Below are 17,288 nucleotides of genomic sequence, written 5' to 3'. Positions count from 1 at the left end.
GTAGTATAAAACCATGAAATGAAAAATGGAATAATATGTGTAAGTTATGAATTCGGGAGAGAAAAAGTGATGAGTAAACAAAAATAGAAGGGTGGATGGATAAAAAAAAAAAAGAGCGACATAGCAATGCTCACTTTTTTTGTGGTGGTTTGATATCGTTTTCATCGTAGACATAAAAGTGTTGATGGTATGAATCATATTTAACCTCTCCCACCATATTTTATCTCCTTTCTTCATTTCTGTAATTTTATTTTATTTTTTGTTATCACTTTCAAAGTTTCTTTTATAACAACTCTGTTATCATGTTGTTTCTTAACACGATGGCATGACACAACCACTCTTTGGCTCTAGAAAATGTAAGATTTTATTTATTTTATTAATATTTTTTTTTTTATGTTTGCAATTGAATGGTAACACATATTAGTTTTAATTTTAATTGATTGTTTTTAGTATATTTGATAATTTTTAGTGTAGTGTGCAATATTTTATATGTTTTTTTTTTAGTTTAACTTTGAAGCATAAGAAACCGATACTAAGGTGAATCAATGAAAATGTGTGGCAATTAATTGAAATTAAGACACACTTAATTAGAACTTTAGCTTTCATTTTTTTTCAATTCTAACTCATAAATCCTTCTTTGAAATTAGTTAATAATTATGTAATAGTTTTTTATTGAAAAGTTCAATAAGAAAAATTGAATTTCATCTTACTATTAAGAATATTTATATGGCTTTAATAAAACATATTTTTCTATCCTTTGAAAAGAATTCATCTATAACTTTATCAGTGTCACTCGCAAGAATTTGGGGTCTGTGTAGTGTACAACATTTCTAAAATTTTATATTACTATATATTTTTAAAATAAACTAAAATCATAATTAATTTAAATTTAAATCAAAATCAAGTAAAAACAACTACTGTGTATAACTTCACGAGTTTTGTGCAATTAAAAAAGCGGGAGATTGATAGGGAGAAAAAACTCTATTGAATAATATTATTTATTTTGATTATATGTACTTAATTTTAATTTTTTTACCACGATTATTAAATATCTTAGAAAAATTTAATAAATGTTACACAAATAAATTAAATTAAATTAATAATTTAGTAAAAAAATACTGATCAAATTATACCTTTTTATTCTTTCACATTCAATAAATTTTTTATTAAATCAAATTATATATTACAAAATAACTTTACTCAAAATTTTATAGATATTGTTGTTTATATAAATATTAATTTTGTATCATATTTTTATGAGTGGGTATGCCCATTAAAATTAACCGGACATACGTGATAGTTAAAGAAGCTGATACGACATGGTAGACAAAGAAACAGATAAAAGCATCATATTACACTAATTAGTCATAATTTCACTATCTTTTTCTTTAAGATAATTCTAATGTGAGAGTTTTACATTTTTGCATTACTACGAAAAAAATTGCAAGAAAAAGAAAAGTCTTCGAATAAAGATTTTATGTTCATCTTTCCTATGATTACAGTATAATGCTAAAACATATTGAAACTAAACATTTATTATTTTGAATTTAGTTAAACTAATCATATTTAAATAATATTATTTTTAGAGAGAGATAGAGAGAGAAGTTAAGATAAAAAAAAATGAGAAATTAGAAGTTTATTAAAAAACATGAAACACTTTGTTTAGCATTCAAGTTCTTAGAAGTATAATATATTTGATAAAGTTTAATTATCTCAATTACCCTTTGCTATATTAAATTGGTCTCGAGAGCCTTTTTTTTTATAATATTAATTACTTAGACTTTGTTATTAAATTACTTAAATATGTTGAAAGTAAACATTATTATTTTATTTGCGAAAAATATATTATAATACATACACTCATTTGTGATATAAAAAAAAATAGATAAACGAGCACGAGAGTTAAGTGCGTTTATACAAATATATCTTAGTTTAAACACATTTGATAGTTAAAAATAAATGTGTGTAATTAACTTCACTTTAGTACCTATTTATTTGGTTTATTTTCAATTGATTCGTCTATTTTATTTTTAATTTCTATCACAAATTTTATTTAATAAATATTTTAAATTAAGATCAAAATAAAATAAAAAATACATTTGTTTTTTGACGCTGTGCACATTAAAAAAGCGGACAAACGGGCACGGGAGTGCCCGTTTGAACGCTAGTACTAATATATTAGAATATGCAATTTAACAATTTTCCATCCATGAAATCTTTATATCTCTGCAAAAACTAAAAAGAGAAGAAATATTTAATTAAAAATAAAATGTAAATAAAACAGTTAATGAAAATGGAAGTTAATTTTTTTAAGAGGTGTATTGAAAGTTAATGGAGTGAGTGGGGATATTGTTTCAAGGTAGTTGGTTAATTGTAATCACTTTTTAATTGAAAGTGGTATTTAGTTTTTATTATTTAATGAATTAATTATTAATTATAAGAATTTAATTATTAACTAGCCGTCTACCCGTGCGATGCACGGAAAATCTTATTAAATTTGTAATAAAAAATATATAATTTAAAAAATACTTTAAGTATTTCTTAATGAGTATATATTTTTTTTAAAAATATCATCGATTTAATAGTTTGAATTAAATTAAAAAATAAAATATATATTTATAAGATAATTGAAAAATGCAAATTGTATATAAACCGAAATTCATATACAAATCAATTTTTAGAAATTAACTAATTATCTTACATATGTAAATAATAAAATTTAAAATTAAGTACAATAATTAGAAAAACCATGATAAGCAAAATAAGAAAAGAATAGTAAAAAATGAAAATAAAACATAAGTAATAGCCAAAAATTAAAAAAAAAAAGAACGATAAAATAAATTAAAATTAATAAACATCAATAAAATTAAAAGAACTTCAAAATTAATACCTACCAAAAAAAATCAAAATTTAAAAAAAAAAGTCAATAAAATTAGAATAACATAACATACTATAATATCGACTTATAAAAAATTAAAAAATAATTTGCTAACATTCATCTTCTAATTCTCAATCTTACATAATTCAACATATTCAACAAAATGTTTACAAAAAGAACATATTTTCTTATACTTCAAAGATATATCTACCTACAAATAAAATAAAAAATTAGAAATAACATCCATACAAATGAAAGAGGGAAATAGACATTTTTAAACAACTTGAGAATATAGAGAAGATTAGCGGTATAGGAAAATGTGCATCAATATAAAGCATTGTATGAGATATTTGTGTGTGGTTTTGTGAAATGTAGTGGGATGACTAAAAACATTACATTGTGATAGAAGGTGGTTGCAATATATATTTTCTTGATCAAAGATTATTCTAGAGAGTTAAAAGATAAAAACAAAAATATCTTAAAACACATAAGTAACATGAAAAAATAGTAGGATATCAATTATAACTTATAATCCATGTATGATAAATAATACCACAATGATCTTTATTAATAACCAATTGATTACAATCCAAAACTTGAAATCATCATTGAACTCCAAAGTGAAAAAAAAAGTATTGAATTATAAACCTGAAATAATTGACAATTAAAATGAAAGAAGAAAGTATGCAATAAATTACATTGTTATGTTTCCTCTAATGATCCAAATAACATAAAAGAAAAAAAAAAACTCATTCAATGAGAAAGAAAAAGAATAGACAGGTGTAATGAAATCACTAAATATAATAATAAACACAACGCAAAATTAAAAATGGTTTACATCAATCACATGTATTCTAAAAATGTGAACAATTGCAATCCTTCTATATCTTGATCCAATGAAGCTATGAAAACAAATTTATTGTTATTACTAAAATGTAGGTGATGTGAATTTTGAGTAATAAAGATATATATAGTTGCTAAATATTGTGGGTTAATGGAATGAAGAAAAACGTGAAATAATGGTGTTAGTTACACTATTCACATCAACTAAGTAATATTATAACTTCCCACAATTCCCACTAAGTATTATGTGTTGCTTAATATTATAACTTCCCACAATTCCCACTAAGTATTATGTGTTGCTTATAGAAACGTTTTTGATTATTTTATTTTAATTAATTAATTAAATTGATTTAATGAAATCAAATATCATCATATTAATCATGTATGATGAAAAATTGTTTTTATTTAAACAAATATTAATTAATTTGTTGAATAAAATAGTATTTGGTGAAAAATTTATTGGAGAGGTGGGTGGATCATGACAAAGTACATGGGAAAATTAATTGTATCGTGGAAAGAATGAATGCATTATATTATTATTATTATTATTATTATTATTATTATTATTATTATTATTATTATTATTATTATTATTATTATTATTTAGATATTATTTATTTTTTTATTTTATTAATTGATAAAATGAAGAGAAACGTGAGATAATGGTGTTAGTTACACTACCAAGTAGTATTATAACTTCCCACAATTTCCACAATAATGGTATTATTTTAATTAATTAATTAAATTGAATTAATTATATTATTATTATTTAGATATTATTATTATTATTATTATTATTATTATTATTATTATTATTATTATTATTATTATTATTTAGATATTATTAATTTTTTTAATTTATTAATTGATAAAAAAAATTAGTGAAAAGTTTTGGCGGGAAATTTTATTGGAAGAAGTTGTAGGATTATAATTTAGTATGATGATTAATTAATTATAATAAAAAAAATTTGGTTGGAGGAAGTTATAGGATTATAATTTAGTATGATGATTTGACAATTTCATATACAAAATTAATTTATATTTGTTAGTTTGTAAGAAATTATGAATCATCTTTTAATTTACCATTCACTTTACATATTAGAAAATTAAATTGAAAAATATAATTAATAAATAATATCAAATAAAAGGTTGATATTTTTACAAAATCCCTTATTATTCTTTTTATTAAAGAATGATGTCTAAAATTATATGACAATACTTTAAATAATAATTTTCAATTTTTTTTTGGCTTTCGCACTCTGGTTCTCAAGGAAATGAGGTCCTAGTAATCTAGAGCTTGTGCTGAGAGGTATGGGCACTGACCAAACATGAACTCATTTACCACTGGAGCCCAAGTGCTTGGTTAATGATCTTCAATTTTATTTCAAGATTCTCTCTAAAACTTGAGCATCAATAATGCCTCATTTGTCATTAATCATTAATATTCCTCACATATCAAAATTGTTAGTTGCTTGGTTGATAATCTTCAATTTTATTTTAAGATTCTCTCTCAAAATTGAGCATCAATGATGCCTCCTTTGTCATTAATCATTAAAATTTTTCACTTATCAAAATTGTTAGTTGGGTTTTTAAGTGAACCATTAAATTGTTCGCATTTATTCTGAACATCTATCTATAAATACAATAAATTTCAGACATTATTTTGGCTCAGCAAGTCTCGTCTCTATTATTATGTTGGACAAACTCTTATGTTCTCCATTATCTTTGCCGCCACCACCATAAAATATACATGTATCAAATAATGTAAGCAATCCTCTTGAGTAGTGTTCATGTGGAATTATAAATGGTTATGATCGCAAAAATTGCGGTGGAGCGAAGCTTTCGATGCACTACGTCTAGGTGACATCGCAAATTGATGGTTGCGATCACAATGTTTCTTGAATAAGATGTATCTGTCTTGATGCAATGTCGTTAACCGGAGTTTATTATCTTTTATAGGTGGACCTAGGAGGGGTGCCTGCATGGATAACACTCCATACCCAAGTCAGTTTTGGGTTCAAGATAGTGGTAGTGAAAGTGGAGATTAGAGATTGTGTATCTGGAAATCCTTTATGAATGTGTTTTTACCTTAGGTCTGACGGAGTAGGCTAGATAATGAGCCTCATGCTATAGGGCCTTTGACCGACGCGGAGCAATGAGTCCTGGATTTCCCCCAAGAGTCGTCGGTCATGTTTAGTGATGGGGGACTCTTTCAATAATAGTGGCAGACCTCAAAGAAATTTCATCCAGACATTAGCTAGCATGCGTCACTTTGGTTTTTCCAAAGCACGATACGAATGTGAGCAATAAATGCAATCCTATAATTAAAACGCTTTTCCATTTTTCTTTAGCGTGTGACCTGAAAAGGTATTGGGTGACGTGACACAACTTTCTATGTACTCGAGTGTGGTGTTCTTCCCCAAATAAAATATTATTGTCGATTTGCCCTTATTTCATGCTTTTGATTCGATCCGTTCGATTGCCTTTACATATATAAAATGGCGAGAGATCGTGGAGAAAATTTTTAGCCCTCTTGTAGACTGAGTTTTCTTTTTCACTTTGAATTCTTTATTTCTGTATTTGAGAGCAGTTCTCTTCTTCTATAGTAACTATCATCATACGTTAATAATCTTAATTTCTAACGCAAGGTATTTTTAGTATTAAGAAAATATAAAGAGTGCCAGGTTTAATTTTAGAGAAGATATGTTAAATTCTCATTACTTACTCATCCATTCAATTAGAGAGTAAATTTTTATCTAACTATAACAAAAAGTTAGATAAAATTATTTTGATTACAATGTTTCAAAAATCTTTTAAAAATAAATAATTAAATATAATAAAATTAAATAATATTGTCGTAAAATAAGAGATATATAAAGATTTCAATATTTAGATGAAATAATTTTAATAGAAAAATATAAATTTGTCTCAAAATTAAAACTCGTTAGGTTTTAGGGAGGTCAAACACAAAATTTGAAAGACATTGGAAGAGAAAGACGTTAGGTTTAACGAGTAGAGAAAGAAAAGAAAAGGGGAAAATCGAAAAACATTGGAAGAGAAGAAAATGGAAGACGCAATGGATGACGCAATGATGAACATCATGAACAAAGTGATTTCCAGAACCTCACTCTCCCACACCGACGACCGCACCAAGAAAACGATCATCCTCAGAGCCCTCGAAGACGCCTTGTCGGAAGCATTTATCCCAGAATCTATGCTCGAATTCCTCGAGGTACTAGAGAAACTCTTACTTCATCGCAACTCTTCAAATTCAAATTTAATCAGTGAGGCCATGAAAGCCGCCTATTGTAGCATTGCAGTAGAATCTACCCTCAAGTATCTCGAAGCAGGAACATCAAACCCTAGATACGGAAAAGCGGTGAAGAGGATATGGAAGGGTAAGGTTCATGATATGCAGAGTGAGGGAAGTAGCTTTCTGTTATCGGATGAATTGAAGCAATGGAAAAGTGAGATTGAGAATTCGCTATTGGATGGGGGAGTTTTGGAGAAGCTTGCCTGTATGGGGAGTACTCGAAGAGACGCTATTCGAAAGTTGCGGGCTTTTTTGGCTGAAGCTTGGGAGAATTTAGGTCTTCTTGAATCGGGGCGAAGAATCAATTGTTAGAAGAAACAACTGGAGACAGGTTGATTTTTTTCTATCTTGCACTCTGTGAATTGGTATGTTGTTAAGAAAATGAAGTTGTGGATAAGTGATTTATAGACTAGAAGTGCTTTTGGGGAGTACTATTATTGTAAGGGGTTTAATTTGGATGCTATTGTGGCTTTAGTTGTTGGAATTCTAAAGCTGCGTTTATTAGTGTTTTTTAGGAGCGTTTGTGTATTGGATTATTTTTAGTAACATGCTTGAGTTGTAGAAACATATGAAAATGAACTTATAATCATTTATATTATAAGATTAGAGAAAGTTCCTAGTAATAACATGATTTTAGAACACTATACGAAACGAAACTGATATCACTAATGATCACACAAGCGAAAAAAATAGTAATGTTTAGGAGATATGTAAGTTTGAGTTAAACAATAGCATAATATGATCAACCTGCATAAAATGGTATAGGCTTTTCTATAAGCTATAGTAGTTTGTTTTCTATACTGTATAGAGTTAGAGACTGATGCTATTTTGGAACAAGCCAAAGATAAAACAAATGCAAACAATTTAACTTCAAAAACAATGAAGTCAATTTACTTAACCAAAGCCATACCTGAGTGACTTAGGAAGCGGCTTTATCTTACCTTTCTACCAAAGCTTCACCGCCCTCTCTATACTTTAGGGGTATCAACGTTCCACCCTTTTGTATTGTAATTGTTAAGTTGACACTCTGGAACACACGTTACTCTTATGTCCTGCATTTTTTCGATCGATGGACATAATTAAACTAAGATAGGTCCCTTTCGGAGAATTCATCTTTTTTAGCTTGACTAATCGTGTAGCAAGGAGGTAGGCTTAGAGCCAGCAATCAAGCTAGAAAAGTCTACCGCGAGCGAGTAGTCTTTGCGGACATGCTTACTTCATCTTCACTTCATGCTTATACACCTGTGGGGCTGGGGTACAACTGAGTATAGTATTGTACTTGCCTACACTGTGATGCTTTCTGCAATATGCCTGAAAATTTCAACCATCTGATATACTTGAGTAGAACATAATTTGTAGGATAAAATTCTTTGAGCAAAAACCTTGAAGTAAGAACTGTAATGATTGAAAAGCAGAACACTACTTAACATCAATAAAACCCCTAATCTAGGGATCATTTTTCTACCAATTTGGAACAAGGTAAAGGAAATGATTGATACATATCTGATGTGTGTTATATATGCTTTCTTTTCTTTATCTTATATATCAAAACACATCTGTGTTATATAGAATTCCAATGACAAAAAATCAAAAACAAAGAATTTGTTAAATGGAGATGAAAATTGAAAAGCAACCAACACATTCATCATAGAAAAATCAAATATCAGACATGAAAATATACCATTGATCTTGATTGACAAATCATCCCACCGATCTACAACTATACCCTCTTTGTCAGATGAGCCAGCAGAACCAGAAACATTATTATTATTTTCTGTCTTTCTTCTCTTTTTGCTTCCTCTCACAGGACCCATCACAAGAAGTTAATTCAAAGGGGAAACAAAATCTACAATAAGCTGCATGATGATGTGTGTGATACTTGAATTATAAGATTTCTTATTTAGAGAATTAAAAAAGTATCAAAAAATGCAGGGAACTATTAACCAAAAAGGAAGAGTCATCATAATAATGTCTCTCTCTTTGTTCTAAAATATAATATAATTTGACAATTTCATATAAAATTAATTTATATTTTTAGTTTGTAAGAAAATATTTGTAAGAGATTATGAATCATCTTATAATTCACCATTCACTATTAGAAAGTTAAATTAAAAAATAAATAATTAATAAATAATATCAAATGAATAATAGAAGATTAGAGAAAAGTTTGTGGATACAATAGGCTAGTATTTTTACAAAATCCCTAAACAAAAACTAAGGAAAATATGATTATTTTTTATTAAGGAATGATGTCTAAAATTATATGACAATTCTCTAAATAATAATCTTCACTTTTATTTCATATCGATATCTCTCTCTCTCCCTCTCTCTCTATCTCAAAAAATGTCCTTCAAATTTCTTAAAACACTTGTTCGTTGGATTTTCAAGTTAATCATTAGACTGTTCGCATTTCTTCTAAACACTCACCTACAAATACAAGAAATTTTAGACATTATCTTGCCTCAGCAAGTCCCGTCTCTATTTTCTCATTAGACAAATTCTTATGTTTTTTATTACCTTTGTCGCCACCACCATCAAATACACTCAATATATTAAATAGTCTAAACAATCCTTTTGAGTAGTGTTCTGTTGCAGAATTATAAATGGCGATGATTGTGAAAACTGCAGTGGAGCGAAACTTCCGATGCACTACATCGAGAAGACCTCAGATCGAAGGTTGCGATCACATTAATGTTTCTTGAACCAGAGGTATCAATCCTGATGCAGTGTCGTTAATCGATGTTCATTATCTCCGATACGATGGACCTACGAGGGGGTACCTGCATGGTTAGCACTTCAACGTCCACGTCAGTTTAGTGTTTAAGATAGTGGTAGTGGAAGTGGATATTAGAGACTGTGTACTTGGGAGTCCTTTATGAATGTATTTATACTTAGGCCAGACGGAGTAGGCTACATAATGGGCCTCATGAGATTGGGTCTTTGGCCGACACAGAGCAGTAGGTCCCAGGTCTTTGGCCGACACTGAACAATTGCTCCAAAGACTCGTCGGTCATGTTTAATGTCGGGGGAGTCTTTCTATAACAATGGCCGACCTAAAAGGAAGTTCATCGAGGTGTCGGCTGGCATACGCCGCTTTGGTTTTGCCAAAGCGTGATGCGAATGTGAGCATTAATGCAATCCTATAATTGAAACGCTTCACCGTTTTTCTTTAGCGTATGACCTGAAAAAGTATGGGGTGATGTGACACAACTTTCTGTGTACTCGAGTACACTCGAGTGAGGTAGTCTTCCCCAGATGAAATATTATTGTTGATTTGCCCTTATTTTATGCTTTCGGTTCGATCCGTTTGATTGCCTTTACATATATAAAGATGGAGAGAGATCATGGAGAAACTTTTTAGTCCCCTTGTAGACTGAGTTTCCCTTGTCACTTTGAGTTCTTTCTCTCTTTGTTTGAGAGCACTCCCCTTCTATAGTAACTATCATCGCACGTTCATAATCTTAATCGTTAAAGCTTCAATTTTTCAGCTTCATTCCTTGTTTCAACGCACTCGCCCTCCTACTTCAAGGTACCTTCTCTTCCCATCGGCTTGTACTCAAGTTTTTATTTCATTTTTACTACGATGAGTGATAACCCTATTATCATTGAGAGTAAATCGGAGAGTAGTGTTTCTCCATCTTCGAAAGGGGGGATAAAGTTTGAATCCCATTATGTCCCTCTATCAACGGGGGTTTTGAACCAGGAATCATCATTTTGAGTGATGATTCAAAGATGGAAGAATTGTTTGGAGAATCTCTTTCATATGAAGCTCTCTCTATGAATACTTTAGAATCTCTATTTCCTGTGAAACCCGACGGGGGTGAAAACCTTGACGAGAGACTGATGCCTCCTCTTGTCTTGACTGAGGTAGAAATAGAAGCTTCTCATCAAAGGAGGGAACATGTCAGTGGATTTGTCCAAACATATTGGGAGTCAACCAGTCATGACCCTAAAGATGCTGAATTGATCGTCATATAGAGTGCCAAGGGCGGCATGATGTTGTGTCAAGGGTTAATCTGTCGTTACACAAAAAATACCCGAGCGTCTAAACGCTCGAAATAGACACAGAGTCTCCACAAAAAATTTTATTTGAAGAATAACGTCGATAAAACCCTTAAAAAGGACAAAACATTGTCATCGTAACTAGTTTAGGGTTCGGGAGTCGGTTATGCAAGGGGAAAGTATTAGGCACCCCCGCATCCATTGTACTCAATAGGAGCCTTCTATAGACAAGTGTTATATTGTTTTTGCTAAGAGAATGTTTACAATATTTGTTCATTTTATTTATTTACAGATATTACAAAAGAAAGGGGAAATTGTTAATTTTTATTATTGCACTCGTCATAGTTTCAAAACTTCGTGCCTACGTATCTTCAGGTGCATTGGGAATAAAGAGCATCGTAATTCATCTAAAAATGTTTGTGTGTTTTTTTTAGTTTAAGAAAATGATCTCGACGCACGGGGGCGGAAAAAAGAATAGTTTGGTGTGTTTAGAGTAATATTTGTAAGTAGTTTGATTAATGGTAAAGTATGTAACCTAAAAATTTAAGCTTCTGTGAAATAATCAACTTCACATTTAAATGGAGGCTTATCTCCCTTAGCAACTTTTGGACACTAATGGCATGCCTGATAATACCATTCGTATTGTGATGCAATGATCTTGTAAACTGTTGCAACCGTGACCCAAAAAGTAATCTGCATGAAAGGAAGTTGGTAAAACATTGAGTAACCAGTACAATATTATTGATATTGAATAGGTTAATTAAAATAAAATACATACATCATTTAGTAGCTTAATTTCACTGATGGGTAGTACGACAACTTTGGACATGAACTTTTAATAAGGGGTAAGCTGAGAGTTGGCAGAGCTTTGGGACTACACTTGAAACTGCAAACTAAGCTGGCTGTTACGGTTAATCAATGAGTCCTTAGGAATTCTATGAAAATTAGAAAAACAAAAAACCATGTTATGGAGATTATGAAAATGCAACAATACGACGATATGAATAAATTGGAAAAATGAATTATACCTTTTAAGGAAGTCATGGATTGGATTGCAATTGTTGTTGATTTACAACTTAGTTACATTGTAGGTATTAGAAACGAAAGAGGATATTTGCCTACATTAAACATAAATATAAATATTCATGATGAAATGTGACTTGTATAATATGAAAAACGAAACTGAAAGTATGTCAAACCTTCTTCGTTAACTTTGGCATCTTGTAAAAAGATGATAGTTGGCATCGAGGAATCCGTTTTCTGTTGGTTGAATTTGATGAATTGCGAGGCGTAGGATTCCGAAAGTGAACATTTGATCGTGTTGTTGCTATATATATAGAAAAAATTTAGACTACTAAAAGCTAAATATGGAAATAATAATATACATACCACAGGTCTCGTAATACCATGTTGACCTGCTGTTTTTTTCCACCACTTTAGATTTGTGCGTAGCCAATTTCGTCTACCATTCCAATGATATATACAAAAATATATGTAACAGTTTTGTTAATTCATGAAACTCAACATAAGTTTAATTAAAGGGGAAAAACAAAAAATGATACATATCAATGAATCCTTTTTCCTCTTGCCAATTATTATATCAGAGAACGGGGTAAAGTTAACAACTTTGTCCGAGATGTCATGTTTGTTTTTATCACCAACCGTGGTTCCTTTGGTAAATTTCAAGAGAAACTCGTGGTTAGAAGGTTTGAAGACAACCTCATTGAGCTAAACATGAAAGTTTGCTATTGTGCAAGTGTTGTTAACAACTAAATGGGAATCATAAGTTTGGCTAAACATTGTAAGAACAACAACATGGATATCAGTCCTCTATAAACGAGCAGTTTTATTGAGTATTCGAATCAACCAAAATAAGTACAAAAAATAATAATCATATAAAGTTGAAAATATAAACAAAAATAGATGAACAGAAAAATAAAACTTAATAGCATGAAATATATTCAACAAAAATGATTATGAAGTGGATAATATAAAACGTCATGAAATAAAACACACGTTTAGAACCACATATCTGAATCACCACGAATGTAAAATAATGACATGTAAACGAATAAAGAAAGGAAGATAAGTAGGTGTAAGTTTTAAATTGGAAGTTCTGGGCAAACAGATTAAAGCATAAAGTAAAGAGATGAAACGAGAAATACGACGAGCTGACCTCTTTGTCAATAACAATCATTTCGAAGTGTTGGTTGGTGTTTGATATTATATTCTAATTGTGATGAACTTTGATATCGATATTACAAAGCTCCTTTCTATCGCTGGTGTCCTTGACGTTCTTAAATGGTCTTGCTATGATCTGCAACAAATGAAGTTTAGGAATACAGATAAAAGTTTAGATGAAGAAGTGAAAAGTGGATCGGGACATGCAAAAAAGATGGAGAGTCTATCGATGATAGAGAAATTTGCTTGAGTATGGTTGTAAACAAAAGATATGATGATTATAGTTGAAGTGAGGGGAGAGGGTTAGGGTTATGGAGTTGATGCGTGCTTTTAGTTTTCATAAAAAATGATGCAGATTTTACGTTGGAAACAACATAAAATTTGAATTGGAATATTTAGAAAGTTAAAATTTGGGAGCAAAATTGCTGGTCCATTTTAACCCCAAAATTACAATGATTGACCAATCAGATAAAAGGGTATTATTATCTTTTCCAGAACATCTTTCTTTCTTATATGGTAGATTCAAAATATTGTTTTCATCATTACCATCTTTTATAATATTTTATACCTCTCTTTTTTACCATTTTTTACTCACCTATCATTCTTCTGAAATCAAAATCTCTCCCCTATCTCATAATTGAAAATGTCCTTCCAGTTTCCTAAAACACTTGTTTGCTGGGTTTTTAAGTTAACCATTAAATTGTTCGCATTTTTCTTAACACTCACCTACAAGTGCAAGAAATTTCAAACATTTTTTTGGCTCAACAAGTCTTGTTGGACAAACTCTTCTGTTTCTCAATTACCTTTGCCGCCACTACCATCAAGTATACTAAATATATCAAACAGTCTAAACAATCCTCTTGAGTAGTGTTCATGCAGAATTATAAATGGTGATGATTGCAAAAACTGCAGGCTGCAGCGGAACGAAGCTTCCGATTCATTATGTCGAGGTGACACTGCAGATTGAAAGTTGAAATCACGATATTTCTTGAACTAGATGTTACAGTCTTGATGCAGTATCGTTAACCGGAGTTTGTTATCTCCGATATGGTGGACCTATGAGGGGTACTTGCATGGTTAGCACTCAAACGCCCAAGTCAGTTTAATGTTCAAGATAGTGGTAGTGAAAGTGCAGATTAGAGATTGTTTATCTGAAACCCTTTATGAATGTATTTATACCTTAGGCCTAGCAGAGTAAGCTAGATAACGGGCCTTGTGTTATTGGGCCTTTGACCGACGCAGAGTAGTTGGTCTCAGGTCTTTGGCTGACACAAAACAATTTCCCCTAAGACTCATCGATCATGTTTAATGTCTGGGGAATCTTTCAATAATAATGGTTGACGTCAAAGAAAATTCATCCAAGCATTGGCTGGCATACGCCGCTTTGGTTTTTCCAAAGCATGATGCGAATGTGAGCATTAAATGCAATCTTATAATTAAAACGATCCGCCGTTTTTGTTTAACGCGTGACCTGAAAATGTATGGGTTGACATGACACAACTTTATGTGTACTCGAGTGTGATGGGCTTCCCCAAATTAAATATTACTGTCAATTTGCCCTTATTTCATGCTTTCAATTCGATCCATTCGATTGCCTTCATATATATAAAAATGGAGAGAGATCGTGGAGAAACTTTTTAGCCTTCTTGTAGAATGAGTTTCCCTTTTCACTTTGAGTACTTTCTTTCTTTATTTGAGAGCACTTCTCGTGTATAGTAACTATCACCGCACATTCATAATCTTAATTTTTTACAAGGAATATTTTTAATATTAAGAAAATATGAGAGGTATCAGATTTAATTTTGGAGATTATAACTTTAAGGAAAATGCTTATTAGTAAGAAAATGGTAAAATAAGAAATACAATAATAAATTCAAACCATTCATTATCACCAAAACCCCATGATCCATATTAAAAAAGAAATTAAAGTTAAAAGTAATTTAAAATTTACTACTAAAATAATGACATATGTTCATTCTTGCATTTCTTCTTTAAATTGCTTCGTACTAAATATCATTATTTATTAAATTCTCATTACTTTAAATTATTTTGATTATTGTCACGAAATAAGAGATATAAAGATTTCAAAAATTAAATTGAATATAAAAGGGGATTTGTTACTTAGGCATGGAGGATTAAGCTACGCCAAATTTGGAACCACGGTAAAAAAAAAAGAAGATAAATGGTGACTATCTAATTATATACACTCAAAAAACATTGTTGTTACTCAAAACCTTTTGCAACAACTTCAAAAACATAAATGAAGAATAGTTTATTCCTTTTATTTATAAAAAAAATCATATTAGAAAGTTAATTAATAAATATATATCAATTGTTTCTTGCGAAATTAACATTAGGAAGGTATTCGAAAAAAACCGTTTTAAATTCGTATATTATTTATTTTTATAATTTTAAAAAAATAATTGAAAACAAAAAATAATAGATAAAGGGTGAATGTCTAATTATATACGCCGCATAAAAAATGTAGAATAGTCTGTTCATTTTATTTTAAAAAATATTTATAAAAATTAATTAATTTGCATTAATAATGTAAAAAAAATTTACTTATCATTTAAGAATATTTTTAGACATCATTTATGATTTCTTTTTTAACAGCCAATTGAACAACGTTATTCATGTCTCTATTTGTCATGATTACCCTATTACTCTATTTTATGGGAATAAAAATATAGATTCACTATTAATTAGGCATGCTTATATATATATAATATTAATTACATACACTATTAATTAAGTGTGCATAGACAGTATCACATAGTCACAAAGAACCGTTTCGACTTCGCTTGCAATTAAAATTAAAAAGATATTTCACATAAAAATTATTGTATTCAATGTTAGAAAATTGTGTTTTTCATAATATAATATAATATAATATAATATAATATAATATAATATAATATAATATAATATAATATAATATAATATAATATAATATAATATAATATAATATAATATAATAATATAATAATTAGAAGGAGTATTTCATACCTGTTACATTTATGATTGGTTGGGATTTACTTTACACGCATGCTATTTCTTAACTTTTCAAAATGGTCAAACTTGCCTATTATAATAAATGGCCTATTAATAAATTAATATTTCAAATCCTCATACTCTATATTTTTTTTTATAATGATAATAAATTGTGTTTTTGAAATTTTGATAGCTCCATATTTTTATATATAGTATATAATATAGTAATAATTAGAAGGAATATTTCATACTGTCACATCTATGATTGGGATTTAGTTTACTCGCATGAATATTTCATACTGTCACATTTATGATTGGAATTTAGTTTACACGCATCTGTTTTTTAACTTTGTCAAACTTGCATATTCCAACAAATGGCCTATTCCAATAAATTAATATTCCAAATCTAATATTCTATATATTAACTTGATTTATACCTTTTATTATCAAGGTATTAATAAGGAATTGATAACACGTTCTTTGCATCCTAGGAGGTATTGATAACACGTTTTTATATCTTCAAAAATTAATTTGATTTAATTTTAAATAATATATTATTTTATAATTTCTCATTCCATCACCGTTCTGTAAATTAGTACAATAATATTCTCTACACATATTTATCTATTTGACACTTAAATTTAGGAGACTTTCTTTCATGTTGATTTTTTACATCATAGAGATCTTTATATGATTATTTTATTTTATTTTCATGTGAAAATTAATCTATAACTATAGATAAAAGAGATAGAAATTGTTAGACTAATATATTTTTTAGATTAATTTATTCTTTAAATTTATCTATAACTATCAATCTATGTGATATGTGGATAATAATTAACAATAATATCTATTTAAATTTTTAATACAAAGTTATAAACCTTCTTTAATAATGGATCATTTGACTTTTATTTATTTATTTACCTGGATCCTTATTTTTATAAAAGGAAAAATATTGTTTATATTATTTAGATTTAATTTTTAACTAATATATAATGGAGTAAAGTGACAATATTGATGGCATATCGTTATTATTGTCACTTTACATTTAACATGAGACAGTTATGATAGTTGAAT

At 29.1% G+C, this 17,288-nt stretch overlaps 1 protein-coding gene across 1 annotated transcript; it reads left to right on the top strand.

The window, feature by feature from the left end:
* The first annotated feature begins 6,685 nt into the window (after positions 1 to 6,685).
* LOC131620368 (uncharacterized) lies at positions 6,686 to 8,460 on the top strand. The gene has a single exon (XM_058891425.1). The coding sequence runs from the start codon at positions 6,786 to 6,788 to the stop codon at positions 7,344 to 7,346; it is 561 nt and encodes a 186-aa protein (XP_058747408.1). The 5' UTR covers positions 6,686 to 6,785; the 3' UTR covers positions 7,347 to 8,460.
* Positions 8,461 to 17,288: the final 8,828 nt, after the last annotated feature.

This window comes from Vicia villosa, linkage group LG1, assembly GCF_029867415.1.
Source record: "Vicia villosa cultivar HV-30 ecotype Madison, WI linkage group LG1, Vvil1.0, whole genome shotgun sequence".
NCBI classification, from domain to species: domain Eukaryota; kingdom Viridiplantae; phylum Streptophyta; class Magnoliopsida; order Fabales; family Fabaceae; genus Vicia; species Vicia villosa.
The sequence above is the reverse complement of the archived record's forward strand: the minus strand, read 5'-3'. Positions and strand labels throughout refer to the sequence as shown.

Bases quoted from the DNA above. Each gene is read 5' to 3' on its own strand.
- LOC131620368 (XM_058891425.1), top strand. From the start codon at position 6,786: ATGGAAGACGCAATGGATGACGCAATGATGAACATCATGAACAAAGTG.